At 47.2% G+C, this 20,506-nt stretch overlaps 1 protein-coding gene across 1 annotated transcript in view; it reads right to left on the bottom strand.

Moving 5' to 3' along the window:
* TTLL11 (tubulin tyrosine ligase like 11) overlaps positions 1–20,506 on the bottom strand; it is a 315,361-nt gene that overhangs the window by 88,697 nt on the left and 206,158 nt on the right. The window contains exon 7 of the mRNA XM_082263577.1: positions 5,243–5,497. Coding sequence (XP_082119703.1) covers positions 5,243–5,497 — 255 coding nt within the window. The remainder of the gene's footprint in view (positions 1–5,242; positions 5,498–20,506) is intronic.

Genomic DNA, 20,506 nt, shown 5'->3' with positions numbered 1-20,506 from the left:
ACCACGTACCGTGTCCTCCCACTGTGCAGAGTTACGTTTAACCATAGTAATCCCTTTGATAATTTGACCACGCAAAAAGGCCTTCAGGGCGTCCCATACCACCGCAGGGGAGGCGGAACCCTGATTAACAGCAAGGAAGTCTTCCAAAGCCGGGACAATCGGGTCCGGGTCAGGGAACAGCGTCAGCCAGAACGGATTCACCCGCCACAGCCGTCGAGCCCCCGATCCCGGAAACGAAAATTTAACCCAGAGTGGGGAATGGTCAGACACTAGGCGGGGTTCGTACGCCGAATCAGACACCGGGGCCTCAGAGTCATTCCCCAGGGCCAGATCGATACGTGACAACCCGCCATGAGTGGCCGAATAACAGGAATAACACCTAGTGGTGGCATGTCTGTCCCTCCAAACATCTCTGAGGCCCAACTCCAATAAAAACTTAGCAAACGCCGTTGGGCACGATATAGGGGTGGGTCCTTGATGAGAGGGGTGAAACTTGTCAAGCGCCAGGTCAAGTCAATTGTTATAGTCACCCAAGGCCAGCACAGGAGTATCAGGGTGGGGTGCCATAAATTGCGCCAACAGGCGGAGAACCACGTGGGAGAAGGGTGGAGGGACATAGACAGCAGCTAAAATGCAGAGAAAACCATTAAATTTACACAATAAAAAGAAATCTCTCCCCAAATCATCCACCCTGCTGCGCAGACACGCAAAGGTCTCCTTCTTGGACACCAACATGCTCACTCCCCGAGAATAAGAGGAGTGGACATTGAACAGGATATGCTCGAGAGCGTAGCAGGTGCGTGGTAGCGCGTACAAGGTGGGTCTCCTGCAGACAAACAATTGTAGGTTTACACTTCCTAAGATATGCAAAAACCGCTTTACGTTTAACCCCATCAGCCAAGCCCCGGACATTCCATTACATAATTAAAGTATTAAGCCGTGAGAGCTCCATGAGGTAGCAAAATCATAATATAAGCTCAACATCAAAAACCTTCCAAACCACCGGACATACCACTCCCCACAGACATTCAGAGTCCACAAGAACAGAGTCCACAGGAGAACGTGCACGGAGCACGTAGGTAGATGGAAAGGGTAATGCAGTCCACGCCAGCCATCTGCAGCCGCAAGAGTCCTAGGCAGGAAAGGTCTCACCTGAAAAAGAACATGAAATAGAGGGGGGAAAAGCATCAAAGTGAAGAACAAAGTCAAGGGGGTCAACAGGGCCCAGTAGCAAAACACTCCAGTCCACGGAGCCAACGTGTCCACGCAGGACAACAGAATAAGGGCACAGTATGCAAAGGAACCGCATACAAGTAACCTTGGGGGGAAACACGACAGTCTCGCTCAGCTCAGGTGAACCCAAACGTAGCACCCCTATGGGGGGTAAAACACAAACTGTAGAACAGAGACTTGGAAACTGACTGTCAGCGCTCCTTACAGTAGACTGAAACTCAAAGCCAATAAAGGAGAACAGTGCCCCCAAACTCAAGGGGGTACCTGCCGGGCCAGATTACGTTCCTCCCCGTCCAGCCAGTTCACAGCGGCCTGGGGGTTGTCAAAGAATTGGGTAGAGCCATTCGCCACTACCTTCAATTTAGCAGGATAAAGCATAAAATAGGGCACATTCAACTTGCGCAGCCTCTTCTTGATATCCAAAAATTTAGCTCTCCTGCGTTGCACTTCAGCAGAAAAGTCAGGGTACAGAGAGACTTTGGTGTTGTCCACAGAAAGATCGGCAGTGGTTCTAGCTTTATTCAGGATGACATTGTGGTCTTTATAGTTAAGCAGCTTGAAGAGAAAGGGCCTGGGGGGGCACCCGGAGTAGGAGGTCTGGCAGGGACCCTGTGGGCCAGCTCCACGGCAAACATAGGGGAAAAGGAATCCTTTCCAAAGGTGTTCAGAAGCCATGCTTCAATAAAATCCACAGGGTGTTTCCCCTCCGCCCTCACATTATTCCTGCGCAGGCGATTTTCCATGTCCTCCAGTCTAGCCGCATTAGCTGTGGTAATAGTATGAAGAAACTGAATATACCGCTGTAATGGCTGCCACTCATCCTCTATGGTACTGACCCGGCACTCAAATGCAGCTGTGCGTTCCCGCAGCTTTTGCATGTCCTGGCGTACCAGGGACAGTTCTAATTTCATGCCTTGTACTTCCCCGGCCAATCTAGCAATGTTGACGTTGCCAGTAGTGACCGCCGAAAGGATATCCCGCAAGGTGGGCTCAGAGTCAAGGGCCAGGGTAGGGGAAGTAGGCCGCAGCTGCAGCACTGCGCCCGCCTCATGGCAGGCCGAAGGCCAAGAGTCCAGCAACAAGGAAGGCCTGTCATCCACTGAATCCCCTGATGCCATATCCACATCCCCCACATCAGCCAGACAGGAAGGGGGAGCAGGGTCTTTACCTTGGGGCTTCGCGAACAGGCGCCGCGCGGCTTCCCTCTGCTTCTACTTCGCAGAGCGGGTCGCCGCACCGCCATCTTGGCTGCCAGGATCCACCACCGACCGGGAGTTCGTGCCGCGCTTGGACATCCGTCCGGATGGAAATGGCTGCACAGAAGGTAGGCAGAAGTTGAGTAGAGGGTAGCCCAAAAGTTACAGGTAGACCGAGCACAGGATGGCTGAGATAGACAGGAGAATGTTCAGGATTCCAGGGGAGCTACTGCAGGACACGACCGCTCACATCACTCGCCGGCCACGCCCCCCTGTCAGTTTCTTTAAGAGGGACTCCTCAAATGGATACCTCCCAGTGAAACACTTAGGTATCCCAACCATGCGTTTTGGGGAACATCACTGACTAGCGATAATCTTGTCGAAATTGTCAGGTAAGGCAAGCACCTTAGTCGCCTTGGAAGGTATGCGGGTACCAAATTGCGCTTGCGTGGCCGACGCAGCAGTAGCTGTGTCCTCCATTTTTAAAGTTGCCTGCACTGATACAATCAGTGCTTCCACAAGCGCCTTCTCTTGCACAGATGTAGTGGAAGAGGACTCCTCCTCACTGTCAGAGCATTCAAGGTGCGTGGACGCAAGTCAACCCATTCTCAGATTCTGAGGACGCAGAGGAAGCAGGTGAAGGCAGAGGGCGCTTTTTACTAGGTCTCTTCTGAAGAGCCATATCCACTTTTGATACCAGTGACTGCAGGACCGTATCATGGCCGCCAGAGCGGACTGAGATCCAGAGGGTCCCGCAGCTTCTGAGAGTTGGTCAGGTGGTGAAATGTGCTCTGGCGGCTTCATAGAAACCTGGGGACCACTAGCAAAATTTGCACAGAAAGGGTGTGAAAACCAATCACTGCTGTACCGATGGCACTACAGGCCCCAGTGCACCAAGTAGCGCTGCTATAATGGAAGGAGGGAGTATATACAGCCCCAGGAACTCACCACCACCGCTTCAGTAGAGAGAGAGAAAGCACCAGCAGCTTGCTCCACGCTGGCCAGAGAGGAAGAAGAAATGGCCGTACCGCCGCTAGAGGCCCACCGCCAAGCGCCGCTCCCATAGACTACAAGAAAATGGCCGCCGCATAGACTTTACACAGTGCTGTATCGCAAAAATGGCCTGGTCATTAAGGGGGTAAATCCTCCCAGTCCAGAAGTGGTTAAAGCTTAAACATGTATTGCACTACCGCATAAGTAAGTAAGCATAAGTAAGGGGCATCTACCAAGCTGCTAAAAGAGAAAAAATAGGAAAAAGGATTTTTTTTATATTTTTTTCTAAATATTTAATGTTGGTAATTTATTCACGTAATATGTGCGAGGACAATACAGCCAACAGAGCTTACAGTTTTTTGTATTTTAACCACTTCTGGACCAGAAAGGATTTACCCCCTTAATGACCAGGCCATTTTTGGCGATACAGCACTGCATTACTTTAACTGACAATTGCGGGGTTAATGCAACGCTGTACCCTAAAAGATGGTTGTCCTTTTTTCCCACAAATAGAGCTTTCTTTTGGTGGTATTTGATCTCCTGTGTGATCTTTATTTTTATAAACAAAAAAAGAGCAATTCTGAAAAAAACCACAGAGAGCGATCGTGGGTGCCCGGCGGCAACCGCTGCTGCCATACTCGCTGATTAGCTTCCCCTGTGGCAAATGGGCGTGCACGTGCCTCTGGCGGCACGCTCCCCCCCCCCCCAGCAGTCCCAGAAAACTATGCCGGCTGGTCGGCAAGCGGTTAAAATTGCATTGTTTCTCAAAAAGCAATATTTTTTTTTGTTTATGAAACCTGGTTTTATTCATAAAGATGTTATGTATCACAATGGCTAAATCTGTGTCTGTAGTGCATGTTGAAACCTTAAAGCGGATTTCTGGCATTGGAAAGAATTTTTTACTCAAAATACCCCCGAGACAGTCAGGGCTAGTGCATTCCACAATGGAGAGCCTCTGAACTGTCCCAGGTCGCACTTAACTTTTAGAAGAAATACTTACCTTGAAAATTTCTTCTCCAGCGCTGCCATCTCAGGTGTGGGCAGCTGAAGCCAGCACGTCCTCTTCGGTCCCACAATGCACTGCACCGGCCCCGCCATCACTTCCGGGGGATGGCGCGTCATCCCTGCACAGCTTCTGGGCTTGCCCAGAAGCTGTTTAGCAGGGAATGACGCACCTGCAACGGAATTGACGATCGGGCCGGTGCGGGCGCATTGATTGAGTCAATGCAAGCAGGAAGTGACGGCGTGGGCCGCGGCCACAGAGGGAGGGAGTGTAAGAAAGGTGAGTATATTTTCTTCAATATCAAGGTAAGTAAACAAAAAAAAAAATTGTGATTATCCATTTATTTTACAGGTGACACTGAGGCCGGAACTCCGCTTTCATATCATAAATAACAACATATTATTCCATTTTTACTCCAGGAATATATAATTTGTTTGGAAATTCTAGAGAAATGTTTAAATAATGCATTACAATTAACCTAAACCTATTCGATTTGTAGTTGACCAAAATGTATGGGATTTTAGTTGACTAAAATGTCCTGGAGATTTTAGTTGACTAAAATATAACAAAAACAAAAACAATTCAGATGACTAAAATACAACTAAAACTAAAATAGCATTTTAGTCAAAAGACTAAAATATGACAAACTAAAAAAGGCATTTTAGTCAAAAGACTATAACTAAAACTAATTCAAAATTTACTGACAAAATTATCACAGTTTGCAGATAACCTGCCCATCTAAGGGATCTTGTATAAATGTGAATCTTAACACCTAAAATAGTTTTGTCTGACTGAGTACAGCCTTTACTTCACCCACCTAATGAATGTCCGGAAGCCAGTAGGTCCCATTTTCATGGTACCACGGATTCCCTGGAATCGGAAAAAGAGTGACGCAATTCGTTCCACCACTCGCAGGTAACTGAATTGCTTGGCATACTTTGGAAAGATTTGTTTCAGGCAGAGAGGAGGCAAATTGTTCTCTGAATTCTTCTCAGAGTCCTGGGCCAGATCCCCGGATCCCATATTTAGATCTGACATTGTTGTCACTGTGCTGTCTGATGGATGGGAGGATCTGGGGAGGAAAATGAGGATGATGGTTATGAACAAACCAAGTGACACACATGCAGAAGATAATTATCACATCATTAGGAATTCTTTTTATCAATGTCCTCTAACAGCAATTAACACATTGAGCTTCAGACACTTTTCAAAAAGATTTTTGTTAGATCTGTTCAATAAGTGCAAGTGGCCGGGGCCCTTCCCTTCAAGCCTGGGGCTCTTCCCACTGATCCTGGGGCCCTTTACTCCCATTGCGGGGCCCTTTATTACAGTCCTGCAGCGGGACCCTTTCACAAGTTCTGCAGTGGGCCTCCTTCCTGCCATCTTGGGACCTACCCACTGTGGTGGAATGCCAGGCTGGTCGCAAGTGTGACCTTTGCGAATCTGGAATTTCACCAACTGGTGTCAGTAGTTTTTATTTTTTGGTATTTTATTTGTATTATTTATCATTTTATTTTTTTTAAATGTCACTGACTAGGACTCTGTTCATTCAGAAAAGGAAGGAGCTGGTAAATTACATAATTACCGACCCCTTCCTGGTTCTCTATTGTGACAGCAGCCGGCAGGAGAGGGGAGGGAGGGAGGAAGCCGGCAGCACAGTGGGGGGGGGGGGACCAGGGGAGCACACAGGGGCCCAGAGACAGCAGAACACAAGTGAACTGGATTGGAGGAGCGGCGGGAGCTCCAGGGTGCCTGTGCGGCTCTCCTGTACACCTGGATAGGAGGGGCAGCATACAGAGGAACCAATCTCCTCCATTTCCCTCCTGCAGCTACAGGAGGAAAAAGGAGGACAGTGATTTCTCCACATGCTGCCCCTCGCCGCCCCTCCTATCCAGGTGTACAGGAGAGCCCCACAGGCACCCTGGAGCATGGGGCCCGGCTGCAATTGCGACCCCTGCAACCCCTGTAGTTATGCCCCTGCTTCCAGTGCTCTCTGACTGTGCTGCTTGCACTATTCTCAGTTAATTCACTCTGAGGACTATAAAACCTCTACCCTCCTTGTTATGGTGAAAAGAGGGGGAGGTGATGAAGGGGAAGAGGGAACAGCCATTGATCGGGTAAATGGAGTAGCCATTTTATTTATCAAACATTTATTTATGATTATCAAACGTGTATTTATGATTAAGCAGATATATTGGATGTATATGTTGTTAGAAGGCATACTGTAGAACAGCTGTTGTGTTCAAATTCCATTTACACCTCCAGCTGCATAGCTTGCAATCTCGGCCTTTGAAGACCTGTTCCTCCAAGGATCCAAACTACTGGAAGTGACAAGCCTATGTGAACAACTATTCTGCTTTTCAATCAGTTTCACCAGATTTAACTTCAAAGAAACTTTAGATAGTTGCCACCCACCTCAGACCATGTAAATTGTATTAGGTGTCCTAGCCAGTTAGAGCAACTGTTTTAAAACCATCACTACGTAATGTGATTTTATTGCTTGCCAAACATGTCTTTCTACCTACATGTTTGTAAAATAAATTAAATAAATATTTTTTAATCTGGCTGCAACAGTCAAAATGTGACTGAAACCTATGAGTTTTGGGGTTTCCCCTACAGTGGTCAGTAGTCCAGGGCTAGGGCGACAGATAACTGTTGTCACCCTAGGACATAATGAATGTTGCTGTATGAATACTTGATGAAATAAAGGAAAACAGGGCCTGAATAAAAGAAAATAAAGCAGCCACCACATCTAAAAACTGGCAAGTTGCATTATATCACATTTTATTCTTGACTTTAGATACAGTTTAACTCCTGTCAATCAGCATTACAGTAGGAAAACCCCTGCAACCAAATGCTATTTTTTATACAGGACTTGTGCTGCAAAAAAGTGTTGGCTAAGCTGCAGAGGATTGTGGCACATCCTGGTGGCAGGGAATTCAAATATCTCAATGCTTGTCATGGTGCATGCCTATGCATGGCCTAAAGTGACCTTTAGCAAGGCCTAACTAAAATTTCGAAAAATATAATAAAACAAATGTTACTGTAAAAATATAAACGTAGCCTACCTTAATAGTGGACAGTGTCTGCCAGTAAAGCAGTAGACAGTGTCAGTCAGTAGAGCAGGGAACAATGTCAGTAGGGCAGTGTCAGAAGTTTTTTATTTTTTAATTATTTTTACTTTACCATTTTTTACAAATTTCCAGCAGCCCTGTTGGGGGGGGGGGGGGAGGGGAGGCTTTGGTGAAATATAAGGGGTCTAAGCAGGCTAGCGATGTCTCACTTTTATCAATCTCTATTTCTGCAGCTTCAGCTGCACAGAATAAATGAGCAGGAATAGCTCTCCACAGGGTTTCTTGTCCATTCACAAACTGAAGAAGCGTAAACAATGTTTTCTCTGCTTCAGTTTTGAATGAACACAGTGAGTGATCAGCACTGATCACACACTGTGTTGAATCAGAAAAGGAAGGGGGCAGAAAATTACACATTTACCAGCCCCTTCTCCTGCTCTCCATCCTGAAACTCCCGCAGCAACTGGTGGGAGAGAAGAGGAGGGGAAGCCAGCAAAGCTTCAGGGGAAACAGGGTAGCACACAGGAGGGACTGGGCAGCAGAAGGAAGGAGTAACATAGACAGGAAGGGAGGCGAAGACAGCATTTACTGGTACTGATATCTTTCCTCCTGCAGCAGCTGAAAGACAGTGGGAGAGAGAGAAGGGGTTGCTTTCAGCAGCTGCAAGAGAAAAGGGAATCCGTTCCATTAAATGCCACTGCCACTCTTGTCCACGTTTCCGGGGTCAGAAAGGAAGGTTTGCAATTTACCTGTCACCTGCCCACGATCAATGGGTAGATTGTGATTGATGGGTTGCTGACCCCTGGTCTACAAAGTCTGTTGAAGACTGACAAGTGGCATTGAATGTGACAAACAAAAAGGCTTCTTTCTTAGGCCCCTTTCACACAGGTCCGTTAGGTCGACTGAGCCGTTCTGCTCAGCGGGGGATCGATCCGCTGATCCCCGTTGAGCAGGCGGATGACAGCTCCGTCTCCGCTCTGTGTGGGGAGACGGAGATGTCAGATCCCCGCTGTTCTCTATGGGGGAATTTGATGAGAACGGACCGCCTGTCCGCTCTCATCAGATCCGCCAGACGGATGAAAAATAGGGTTTCCATCCGTCCGGATTTGACGGACAGGATCAGATTGGACATGTCTCCGCTGACATCCGCTGCCCCATAAAGATGCATGGGGCATCCGTCCAGATCCGCCTGAAAAACTGATAGGCGGATCTGAACAGTCCGCATGTGTGAAAGGGGCCTTACACTTTATCTAAATCACCTGCAATAATTATAAGGCCTTCTTCAACTCCAAAAACAAAAATGTGCAAAGTAAAATTGTTTAATAAACAAACATCAAAGTCCATATTTTCCTTTTATTGTTCAATCTGTGCCTTTCTCTGGGATGTTTGTACAAGAGAGAGATAATAATTCTGCAATTTTCTTCCAAATGTAAAGCTGACTTTACCAAGGAAAAGGCAGTGAAAGGTAAACAGAAACAATAAAAGACAATTAGGCTAGGTTCAAATTTGTGCAATGCCAAACGCACACAAAATTGTGCACGTTGCTGTAATGCACAATGCACTCATCTCTCTTGCGGGCTCTTGACAGTGATTTTAATTCTTAATGGTACCCCAAGGCACCTTGCGAACGCGCACAAAAGCACGTGTCAAAATGCATAGTAATAAAATACCATTCATTTTGGTTTTTAAAAATAGGGTCTTGAACATTTGTGTGATTTTTTTTTGTATAGGGCAGATCACTGACATCAATGGGATGCCCTAAATGCGAAACATAAAAGTGCAAGCATGGTCACACCTGTATAGGTGTGAACAGATCCTAAATGTAATTCTACAGAACACCTCCAGCACAAAGTGAATGCACTCACAGCTCTTTTTGAATGAATGTATTGCCTATCTTTTTTCTCTTCTACCTGCACAAGCTCTTGAAGTATCAAGCAATTAGCAAACAACATAAGCAATATGCAAATAAGGTTGCCTCTCATTTTGAAAGTTATGTGCTACGCTTTTTCTGACCCCACATCTGGAATCCTGAATAGCAACCTGAAACAGCATTGCAAAGGTGACAGAATTTAACCCTAAGAAGACACACAATTAAGAAGTGGTCAGGTGCATATTTTGTACTAAACTAGTTTAAAGCAGCTGAGGGAGGCATTAATGAATAAAGTAAATCTGTCTCATAATGAGTAGAACTTAATTGATAAAAGTAATTCGTGGAAGTGTGTGTCTCTGTGAAACTCTGTAGACAGTTCTTCTACAGCAATGAACAAAACCTGAAACTTTCTCATTGAGGACCATGGGTTGCACAAATGCAGACCTGGCTGATGGCTGCCTTTGGATCAGCTGTGTTACCCAGGTAGGACAGATTCATATCATAGATACATTTTGTGGTAGCTATTCTGCTCAAAAGCTACCAGCTGACTCCCTGAACCTCAGGGCATGAGTAGACACAATACCTAGTACTGCCTTCAAAGCCAAACACCAGACAGTCCAACCTACTACTATGGAAGCGCTAGCTAACAGCCTTAGACAAGATGGCCCTGGCTAACCCATCACCAAGAGATAAATCCAGGAAATATAAAAGGAGTGTCAGAAAACACCCTAGACAGCTCATTCTCACCATCATCCTCAAATTGCAAGCCCCTGACAAGTACTCCAGGCAGCTGCAGCAGCAGTTCCAAACAATACTACGCAAGGCTCTGGATGTGACTCTTATAAGCGTGACTGACCAGCTAACCCAGGAAATAAGAGGGCTGGGATGCCGCTCCCAACAATTAGAGGGACGTATAAATGATTTGACAACTGTACTTAAGAGTCACCAGGAGGTTATTGACAAACTAAAATTGGAAATTCAGAACTTTCATTATAAGCTGAAAGACCTAGAGCAGTGATGGTAAACCTTGACACCCCAGATGTTTTGGAACTACATTTCCAATGATGCTCAACTACACTGCAGAGTGCTTGAGCATCATGGGAAATGTAGTTCCAAAACATCTGGGGTGCCAATGTTCTCCATCACTGACCTAGAGGATAGGGCCATGAGATCTAGGGTTTCCCAAAAATAGTGACCAACCTAAATACCACGGTCACCACCCTGTTTCAGGAACTCTGCAAGGAGACCCCCCTTAAAGACTAGAGATCGACAGGGTCCACTGAGTTCTAATTAACAGGAATCCTGGGAGTCCACCAAGCTCTAACTAAGAGGGATCCAGAGGGTCACCTTCATGAAATCACCCCGAGAGTCACTACTTGATACTTTATTCTCAAAATCACTTTATGAACTTTTCTGCCCACTTTTCATAACATTTTTATATATTTATACTTTACCAATTTTTTGGTCATTTTTTTCATTTCTATTGGTCCATTTATCAATTCCACACTTTTTAGGACCATTTGCACTTGATCACTTTTTACCTTGATACCTCTATATTTTTATTTACTATCACGCACAGATATATCGTATCCAATCTTTATTGGAGTCACTTTATCCACTAATTCATCAACTTTGTTGACCCACTTGAATGTCTACCTCACTTATGTTCCGGCAACACAATGTCTTCATTCAAATGAAAATCAGAGACAACCTGAGGAAGGAACGAAAGGACAGGGGCGAAGAACCCCCTTATCACTGTAAACCACCAAGTAAGGTGCGCGCAGAGGTCAAAGCCCCCAAAAAGGCCACCTTCTGGGACAGCATAAGCAGGGGAATCTCCCGAAGATTCTCGAAAGGAGGCTTCTGGAGGACAGAGCACCAAATTGAGATCACAAGGTGGCAAGAGAGACCGCACTGGAGGGGTCAAGTGCCTAACTCCCTGAGAAAAAGTATGCACCAAGGAGTATGTAGCCAAGGGGTGTTGAATGAAGACAGCTAAGGCTGACACCTGACCTTTGATAGTACTCAAGGCCAGTTTCTGCTCAACCCCCCACATTGAAGGAAGGTCAAGATCCAAGCCACCAAAAAAAGAGCGAGGATGAACCCAAACAGACTCACACCACGCAATGTACGTCTTCCACGTACGATGGTAGATCTTCCTAGAAGTAGATTTCCTAGATTTTAACAGCGTTGGAATCACCGACTCAGACAAACCTCTACCCATCAGCCAAGCCGTCAAAGCCAGCGACTGTAAAGCAGGATAGAAGATGGGTCCTTAGGACAGCAAATCTTTGCTGAGAGGAAGCTTCCAAGGTACGTCGGCGACTAGCCACACCAGATGGACATACCAAACCCAGAGAGGCCAGTCGGGGGCCACTAAGATGACCAGAAACCCTTCTGCCTCAATCCTGTGTAGAAGTCTTGGCAGAAGCTTGAGAGGAGGGAAGGCGTAAACCAGATGATACTGACCCCAAGGGGCCACCAGCAGGATCTGTGGCCAGAGGATCCCATGACCGAGCCACAAACCTCTGCATCTTTCTGTTGAGCCTGGACGCCAACAGATCCACCTCGGGGATACCCCACTGGAGACACAACTGATGAAACACCTCCGGATGAAGGGACCACTCCCCCTGGTCAAACACCTGCCAGTTTTCCACCCTGGGAATGTGTACGGCAGAGAGGGCTTAGAATACCGGCTACTTCAAGAGCCACCAGGACATTGCTTGTGTCCCCCTGGTGATTGACATAAGCCACGGCCATGGCATTGTCCGATTGAATGCGCATGGGCATCCCTGAAGACAATCTGTCCAATGTTCCAGGCACAGCCTGATAGCTCAGATTACCAAGACATTGATCGGTAGTCTGGGCTCCTCCAGTGTCCAGACCCCCTGAGCAGAAATTTTGCTGAGGACGCCTCCCCAGCCAAACAGACTGGCATCCGTGGTGACCACTGTCCAATACAAGGGGAGGAAGGATTTGCCCAGCCGAAGTACCAAGCCACCATATCAGGGACTCTTATTTCACGACTTAGCCAGTTTTGATTGTCCAGAGACTGCAGATTCTTGTCCCATTTGGCCAGAATCTCCCTTGTAGGGACCTCGTATTGGAACTATGCATACAGAACCACCACGAAGGTAGACACCATCAGGCCCAGCACCTGCATGCGAGTCCGGAAAGATTATTATCTGCTGGACAGCAGGAGAGGAATTACAGCCTGCAGTTTCTGGATTTTGTCCAGAGGAAGGAGAACTCTGGCTAAGGCCGAGTCCAGAGTCAGACCCAGATAATCCAGCTTTGTGGACCGAACCAGAGCAGGATTCTGAAAATTCAGAATCCAGCCAAACACCCTTAAGCTCATATGGTGATTTCCAGATTTTCCACCAGAGCAGTAGAAGACTCTGCTCGCAGACGGTGGTATTCCAAGTAGCCAGTACCGCGATCCCCCCATTGGCCCGCTCTTGACTTGCCAGACCAAGTTCACTTGGATCCTCCAGAGGGGGGGCCCCAAAGGGCCCCGATCCCTTGTCAGTCGACCCTGATGGACAAAAAAACTTCTTATATGCCGAGAAGGAGGTCCCACGTCTACGACGAGGGTCCTTGAACTTAGTAGCCTGCGAAAGAAAGGTACTCTTCCCCCCTGTGAGACCTTTATTGATGTCATCCAGGGTAGCACCAAACAGGCGATATCCTTGAAAGGTACGAACAGTCAAGGCCTTTTTAGAAATCTGGTCCGCAAACCAGCATTTGAGCCAAAAGACAGGCCGAAGGACCACTGCGGAAACAGAGAGCCGAGCCACTAGGTGAGCCGCATCCAAAGAGACATCACAGATAAACTGCAGCCCCTGGACCAGCTGGTCTGCCAGCTCAGCAAGGGCAGGGGGGAGGAACTACTCCCCCTTTAGGAGACAGCGCAAAAGCCTAGCCCATTCAGTCAGTCTGCGACGCCAGGGCAATGGTTAATATCGGCCTCAGTGCCCAACCAGCAAGATTGTACATATTGTGGGCCACAGCCTCCGCCTTCCTGTCAGCAGGGTCATTAAAGGCCAGGGACTCTTCAACCAGAATCATGGTTGCATTGCTCAATCTGGAAACCGAAGGGTCCACCTAGAAGGGACTCCTCATAGGGGTATAGAGGTATCGCCTAGCAAAATCGCTTAGGGACCCCAAGGAGACACTTTGCTCGTCCCCACTATTTAGTGACAATTCTGTCAAAATAGGAGAGGAAAGGGAACACCTTTTCAGCTCCGGATGGCTTGTGAATGCCAAAGGGAACCTGCTCCTCTGCCACAGCTTTAGCTGCATCCTCCATCTTTAAGGTCTCACGCACAGCTACAATCATTGTGTCCACAAACGGCTTTTCGTATGCGGTTGCAGAATCCACATTGAGGATTCAGGACGCGTGGTCGCCGACCCAGCAGGGTGACCCACGGCCGCTGAATCAGATTCAGGATCTGATGAGACAGATGAGGCAGGGGGCGCTAATTGCCAGCCCATCGCCCAAAAGCCACCTCCACTCGGGACACCAAGGACTCCTCCAGGACCGCCCTCAGTGCATTGATGGATGGATGGGACCCGAAGGGCCCCACAGCCTCAGAGAGGGAATCAGGTGGGGAGATGTGCTTCAAAGACCCCATGAGTCACCCGCGGGACTCCACAAAAATGGGATTTTTGAGTTACCGTAAAATCCATTTCTCTGATGTTCATTGATGGACACTGCTCCTTCTCGTCTTGACAGTTGGGTTATGCTGCCCCCTACAGGAGTTGGACACTAGGCAGTAAAAAAAAAAACTTTACTACACCTATGGGGCAGTCCCAGGGGGTATACTCCCACTCTCAGCTATAGGAATTCATTTTTGTTACAAGCAGTGTCAGAAGAAAACCAACTCCACAGAGGGGTGGGTGCTGTGTCCGTCAATGATCATTAGAGAAATGGATTTTACAGTTAGTAAAAAAAAACGTTTTCTCTATCATTCATTGATGGACACAGCTCCTTATCTTCTTGACAGCTGGGACGTCCTAAAGCAGTGTCAACATAAGGGGTGGGAACAGCAAGAAAAAATTCCCAAGGCTAAACCGTAGCCAACCAGGCAACATGGAGCTCAACCATAAACAACTAGAGCTCACTTGAAAAAAACAATACACTCTCAAAGAGGACCAGGTCCTCTAAAATGGCTGCAAAACCTTGCGGCCAAAGGAGGCATCTGCAGATGCCAACACATCCACCTTATAAAACTTTGTGAAAGTGTGCACAGGTGACCAGGTGGCCGCCTTGTAAACCTGTAGCACTGACGCCTGATGACGGAAGGCCCAGAAGGCAATAATCACCCGAGTAGAGTGCGCCTTAACAGGGAAAGGAGGAACCTGACCCTTAATTGAAAAGGCCCGTATATCCGTCTGTCTGATCTATCTGGAAATGGTAGCAGCAGAAGCAGCCATCCCTTTTCAAAGTCTATCCATGAGTACAAATAGTGAGTCTGACTTACAAAAAGATTCAGTACCTGCCAGGTACACCTTGATTGCCCGAACCACATCCAGGGAATGCAAGGCAATCTCCTTAGGATGTAAAGAAAGAAATGACTCCTGCGCTTGAGAGGTTGTCTTGCGACTGGTATCCTTGAGATGCGACTTAAATTTAGTGGACGTTGTTCTGGCTGTGTTGCCACGCTCAACAGGTCGTGGTAACCCAAAGAAGACTCTAGAAAAGAACGGACAGAGGGCGCACCAGCCTAGCGCATTAATCTTCAAAACAGTTTTTTGTAAATAAAATTTCATATATATCATACTCACAAAGCAAATGTGAAACACGGGCAAAATGTATACAATAGAGGCCCAACAGGAATCTCCACTGAGCATCCTCTGCCGATGCAGGCCTTGGTGGGATGTAGACCTTTCTCAGAGCTAATTGGAGGTATGAGTGGCAGAGCTATTTGTACTCAAAAGAGGGCACGTGACTGACAGCATTTGCTCCACCCCTTAGTATGCGGATCAAACAAAAAATAATAAATGCATAACAATACCACATAGATTCAATACACAATCACCTCATGATACAATAGAATCAAACATTGCAAAATTGACTCCTGATATTTTGCATGATCGTTGGAATCCTAAAAGCCATCTAGGTATGATTGCAAGGGCAAAAATAGTATTTAATAGTCTATCTCTGATATAGAAAATGTTCCCTGTAACTGAATAGTCTTTGCTCTGGTTATAAGTAGGATGAGACCATGGCATAATATATAGTAGACGTAAAATAGTTTGAAACTGTACCAGGAAATGGCCATGTACAGTTGGGCAAAAAAGTATTTAGTCAGCCACCAATTGTGCAAGTTCTCCTACTTAAAAAGATGAGAGAGAGGCCTGGAATTTTCATCATAGGTACCCTTCAACTATGAGAGACAGAATGGGGGGAAAGAATCCAGGAAATCACATTGTAGGATTTCTAATTAATTAATTGGTAAATTCCTCAGTAAAATAAGTATTTGGTCACTTACAAACAAGCAAGATTTCTGGCTCTCACAGACCTGTAACTTCTTCTTTAACCACTTTACCACCAGAGGATTTTGCTGTCTTCCGTCCAGGCCACTTTTTGCGATTCGGCGCTGTGCGACTTCAACTGACAATTGCGCGGTCGTGCGACGCCGTACCCAAACGAAATTTACATCCTTTTTTTCCCACAAACAGAGCTTTCTTTTGGTGGTATTTGATCACCTGTGCGATTTTTACTTTTTGCGCTATAAACAAAAAAAGAGCGTTTATTTTGAAAAAATAACAATATTTTGTAACATTTTTTTATATGAAATTCCCCCCAAAAAAGATGTAAAAACCAATTTTTTAAAAAATTTTTGGTCAATTTGTTTTCTGCTACCTATGTTTGGTAAAAAAAAAATCGCAATAAGCGTATTTTGATTGGTTTGCGCAAAAGTTATTGCGTTTACTAACAAAGGGAAAGATTTCTGTCATTTTTGGTGTTTTTTTTTTTAACGCGTAATGGCGGCGATCTGCGATTTTTTTTGTGGGACTGCGACATTGCGGCGGACAGATCGGACCCTTGACTGACATTTTTGACACTTTTGGGGGTACCAGTGACATTACTGCAGTAATCAGTGCTATATATATGCACTGTTACTGTAAAAATGACACTGGCAGGGAAGGGGTTAATTTTATTGGAGAGGGAGGGGTTAATGTATGCCTGGTGCTTACTGACGTGTAGGGGGGGAGGTGACTGAGTGAGTCATGGACAGATCGGATGTCCAGCTATGCTGAACAGTCCGATCTGTCACTCCCTGTCACTATGGAGATCCGTCCGCTTGTGTTTACACAGGCGGGCGGATCTCCACACTAGATCCCCGGCGATCGGGGCAGAGCAGCGGCGATCGCCGCTGCTCCTCCCCTGGCCCGACTCCCGCTGTGAATGAAAACAGCGGGAGCGAGCCCCTGGCGGCGCGCAAGCGCCGCCCAGAAGGGGGAGTGTCTGACGACGTTAATACTACGTCGTCAGACGATAACGAGCCACTCTGCCGCAGTAGTATTACTGTGAGCAGACGTAAAGTGGTTAAGAGGCTCCTCTGTCCTCCACTCCACACCTGTCCACAACCTCAAACAGTCACACTCCAAACTCCACTATGGCCAAGACCAAAGAGCTGTCATAAGGACACCAGAAACAAAATTGTAGACCTGCACCAGGCTGGGAAGACTGAATCTGCAATAGGCCAGCAGAAGGTGTGAAGAAATCAACTGTGGGAGCAATTATTAGAAAATGGTAGACATACAAGACCACTGATAATCAAGATCTCCACGCAAGATCTCACCCCGTGGGGTCAAAATGATCACAAGAACGGTGAGCAAAAATCCCAGAACCACATGGGGGGACCTAATGAATGACCTGCAGAGAGCTGGGACCAAAGTAACAAAGGCTAACATCAGTAACACATTACGCCGCCAGGGACTCAAATCCTGCAGTGCTAGATGTGTCCCCCTGCTTAAGCCAGTACATGTCCGGGCCCATCTGAAGTTTGCTAGAGAGCATTTGGATGATCCAGAAGAGGATTGGGAGAATGTCATATGGTCAGATGAAACCAAAGTAGAACTTTTTGGTAAAAACTCAACTCGTCGTGTTTGGAGGAGAAAGAATGTTGAGTTGCAACCAAAGAACACCATACCTACTGTGAAGCATGGGGGTGGAAACATCATACTTTGGGATTGTTTTTCTGCAGAGGTACCAGGACCACTGATCCGTGCAAAGAATAGAATGAATGGGGTCATGTAGCGTGAGATTTTGAGTGAAAACCTCCTTCCATCAGGAAGGGCATTGAAGATGAAACGTGGCTGGGTCTTTCAGCATGACAATGATCCCAAACACACCACCCGGGCAATGAAGGAGTGGCTTCGTAAGAAGCATTTCAAGGTCCTGGAGTGGCCTAGCCAGTCTCCAGTTCTCAACCCCATAGAAAACCTTTGGAGGGAGTTGAAAGTCAGTGTTGCCCAGCGACAGCCCCAAAACATCACTGCCCTAGAGGAGATCTGCATGGAGGAATGGGCCAAAATACCAGCAAGTGTGTGAAAACCTTGTGAAGACTTACAGAAAACGTTTGACCTCTGTCATTGCCAACAAAGGGTATAGAACAAAGTATTGAGATGAACTTTTGTTATTGACCAAATACTTATTTTTCCACCATAATTTGCAAATAAATTCTTTAAAAATCAGACAATGTGATTTTCTGGAATTTACTTTCTAATTTTTTCTCTCATAGTTAAAGTATACCACCTATGATGAAAATTACAGGCCTCTCTCATCTTTTTAAGTGGGAGAACTTGCACAATTGGTGGCTGACTAAATACTTTTTTGCCCAACTTTATATTCTGTGTCCCTTCATACTTAGCATCTTTCAAATTCTTTAGACGCTCGCCGGCTCCTCCATCCTGGACACTTCCTGCGTTCCAGGACCCGGCTCTATATACGTCACTACCGGTAGTTACCCTACCTCCGGCGGAAGTGTCACTAGAAAGGCCGGAGGGACGCATCTTGCAGCACCTTGCTACAAACCTCTATCCTTCAGCACCTGTCTTTCAACAGCCAAGCCGTTAAAGCCAGCGGCTGTAAAGCAGAATTGAAGATTGGCCCTTGGGACATCAGATCTTCCCTGAGAGGAAATCGCCAAGGAGCATCGGCGACCAGCCGTAACAAATCGGAGTTACAAAGACCAGCGAGGCCAGTCTGGAGCCACTAGAATAACCAGAATCCCTTCCGCCTTGATCCTGCATAGGAGTCTTGGCAGAAGTTTGAGAGGTGGGGGGGGGGGGGGGGGCGTAAATCAGACGATTCTGGCTCCAAGGAGCCACTAAGGCGTCTGTGGCATCGGCTAAAGGATCCAGAGACCGTGCCATGAACCTCTGTATTTTCCTGTTGAGATGAGAGGCCCACAGGTCCACCTCGGAAGAACCCCACCAGAGGCACAACTGATGGAACACCTCCGGATGAAGCCACCATTCCCCCTGGTCCAACGCCTGTCAACCGATAATCCACTTGCCAATTTTCCACCACTAGAATGTGTATGGCAGATAGAGCTAGAATGAATCATTCTGCCCACCATAGACTACTGGCTACCCCCTGAGCTGCCAGGGCACTTTTTGTGTCACCTTGGTGATTGACATAGGCCATGGCCGTGGCATTGTCCAATTGAATGCGTACTGGACCCCCCTGAAGGCGAACTGTCCAGTGATCCAGACAGTCTGATCACTCAGAGTTCCAGTACATGGATCGTCAGTCTGGACTCTGGTAGAGTCTGGAAGAGTCCAGACCCCTTTGGCACAGTCTGTGCCGAGGACACCTCCCCACCCGGACAGGCGTCCATGGTGACAACCGTACAGTAGAGGGGGAGAAAGGATTTTCCCTGTCGAAGCACCCAGATCAGGAACCCCCCCCCCCCTGCTTAACAGAATCATATTGTCTAGAGACTGAGGATTCTTGTCCCATTTTGTCAGGATCTCTCTTTGCAGAGATCTCGTGATGAACTGTGCAAACGGAACCACCTTGAAGGCAGACACCATCAAGCCCAGCACCCGTATGCAAGCCTGGAGGGATTACCGTCTGCTGGACAATAGAAGTTGAATTGCTTCCTACAGTTTCTGGAGTTTTTCCAGGGGAAGAAACACTCTGGCTGAGGCCGAGTCCAGAGTCAGTACCAGATAGTCCAACTTTGTGGAAGGAATCAGGAGCAGACTTCTGATAATGCAGAAGCCGAACTCCCTCAGAGTCCATATAGTGATGTCCACATTGTCCACCAGTGCAGTAGGGGACTCTGCTCGCAGGAAGTGGTCGTCCAAGTAGCCCAGTACTGCGATTCCCAGCTGACGTAACAATGCCAGCACTGGGGCCAACACTTTTGTAAAGACCCGAGGAGCAGAGGCGAGACCAAGGAGTAACGCCACAAACTGATAATGCTCCTCTCCCATGGCAAAGTGGAGGAAGCACTGATGACCGGCACATATTGGAATGTGAAGGTAGGCGTCATTTATGTCGATAGAAGCGAGAAAACCCCTCCGATGTAGGGATGCCCCTACCGTGCGAATGGACTCCATTGAAAACTTGTGTACCCGCACAAAGCAGTTTAGCGCCTTGAGGTCAAGAATTAAAAGGTACCTTAGCTTCCTTCCTGGGAACTGTGAACAGGTTTGAATTAAATCCCTGAAAACATTCCGAAGTTGGAACCAGGACAATCACCCCTTGAAGTAACAAGTCTTGCATCGCTCCAAAGAGACCCAATAAGTGATCTGGGGACAAGCACTGGTTGGAAGGGAAGAACCTGTCAGGATGGCAGGTGGAGCCTGACTAATAGAGAGAACTCTCAACTGATGAAAGGCCGCGGTAGCAGAGCTGGATGCCGGATGGACACTAAGGTAAGTACTCTGATAAGGACACAGGTTCACCTGAGGTGTGGAGCTAAGTGTTAGCTGGTTTTCACTGGAGCCCCTAATAGTGGGGATGGACTACACTGCAAGCTAGCACCAGGTCGCGGTCCCCGGGATCACCCAGCCAGGCAGAGTGCAGGTTCTGGTCCAGAAGCGGAGAAGCAGACAAGGGATAACCAAGAGAGTAGTCAGACAAGCCACAGGTCAGGGCGGGCAGCAAGTAGCAAGG

Source organism: Pelophylax lessonae (assembly GCF_965119305.1).
Source record: "Pelophylax lessonae genome assembly, chromosome: 7".
Lineage (NCBI taxonomy): Eukaryota > Metazoa > Chordata > Amphibia > Anura > Ranidae > Pelophylax > Pelophylax lessonae.
The sequence above is the reverse complement of the archived record's forward strand: the minus strand, read 5'-3'. Positions and strand labels throughout refer to the sequence as shown.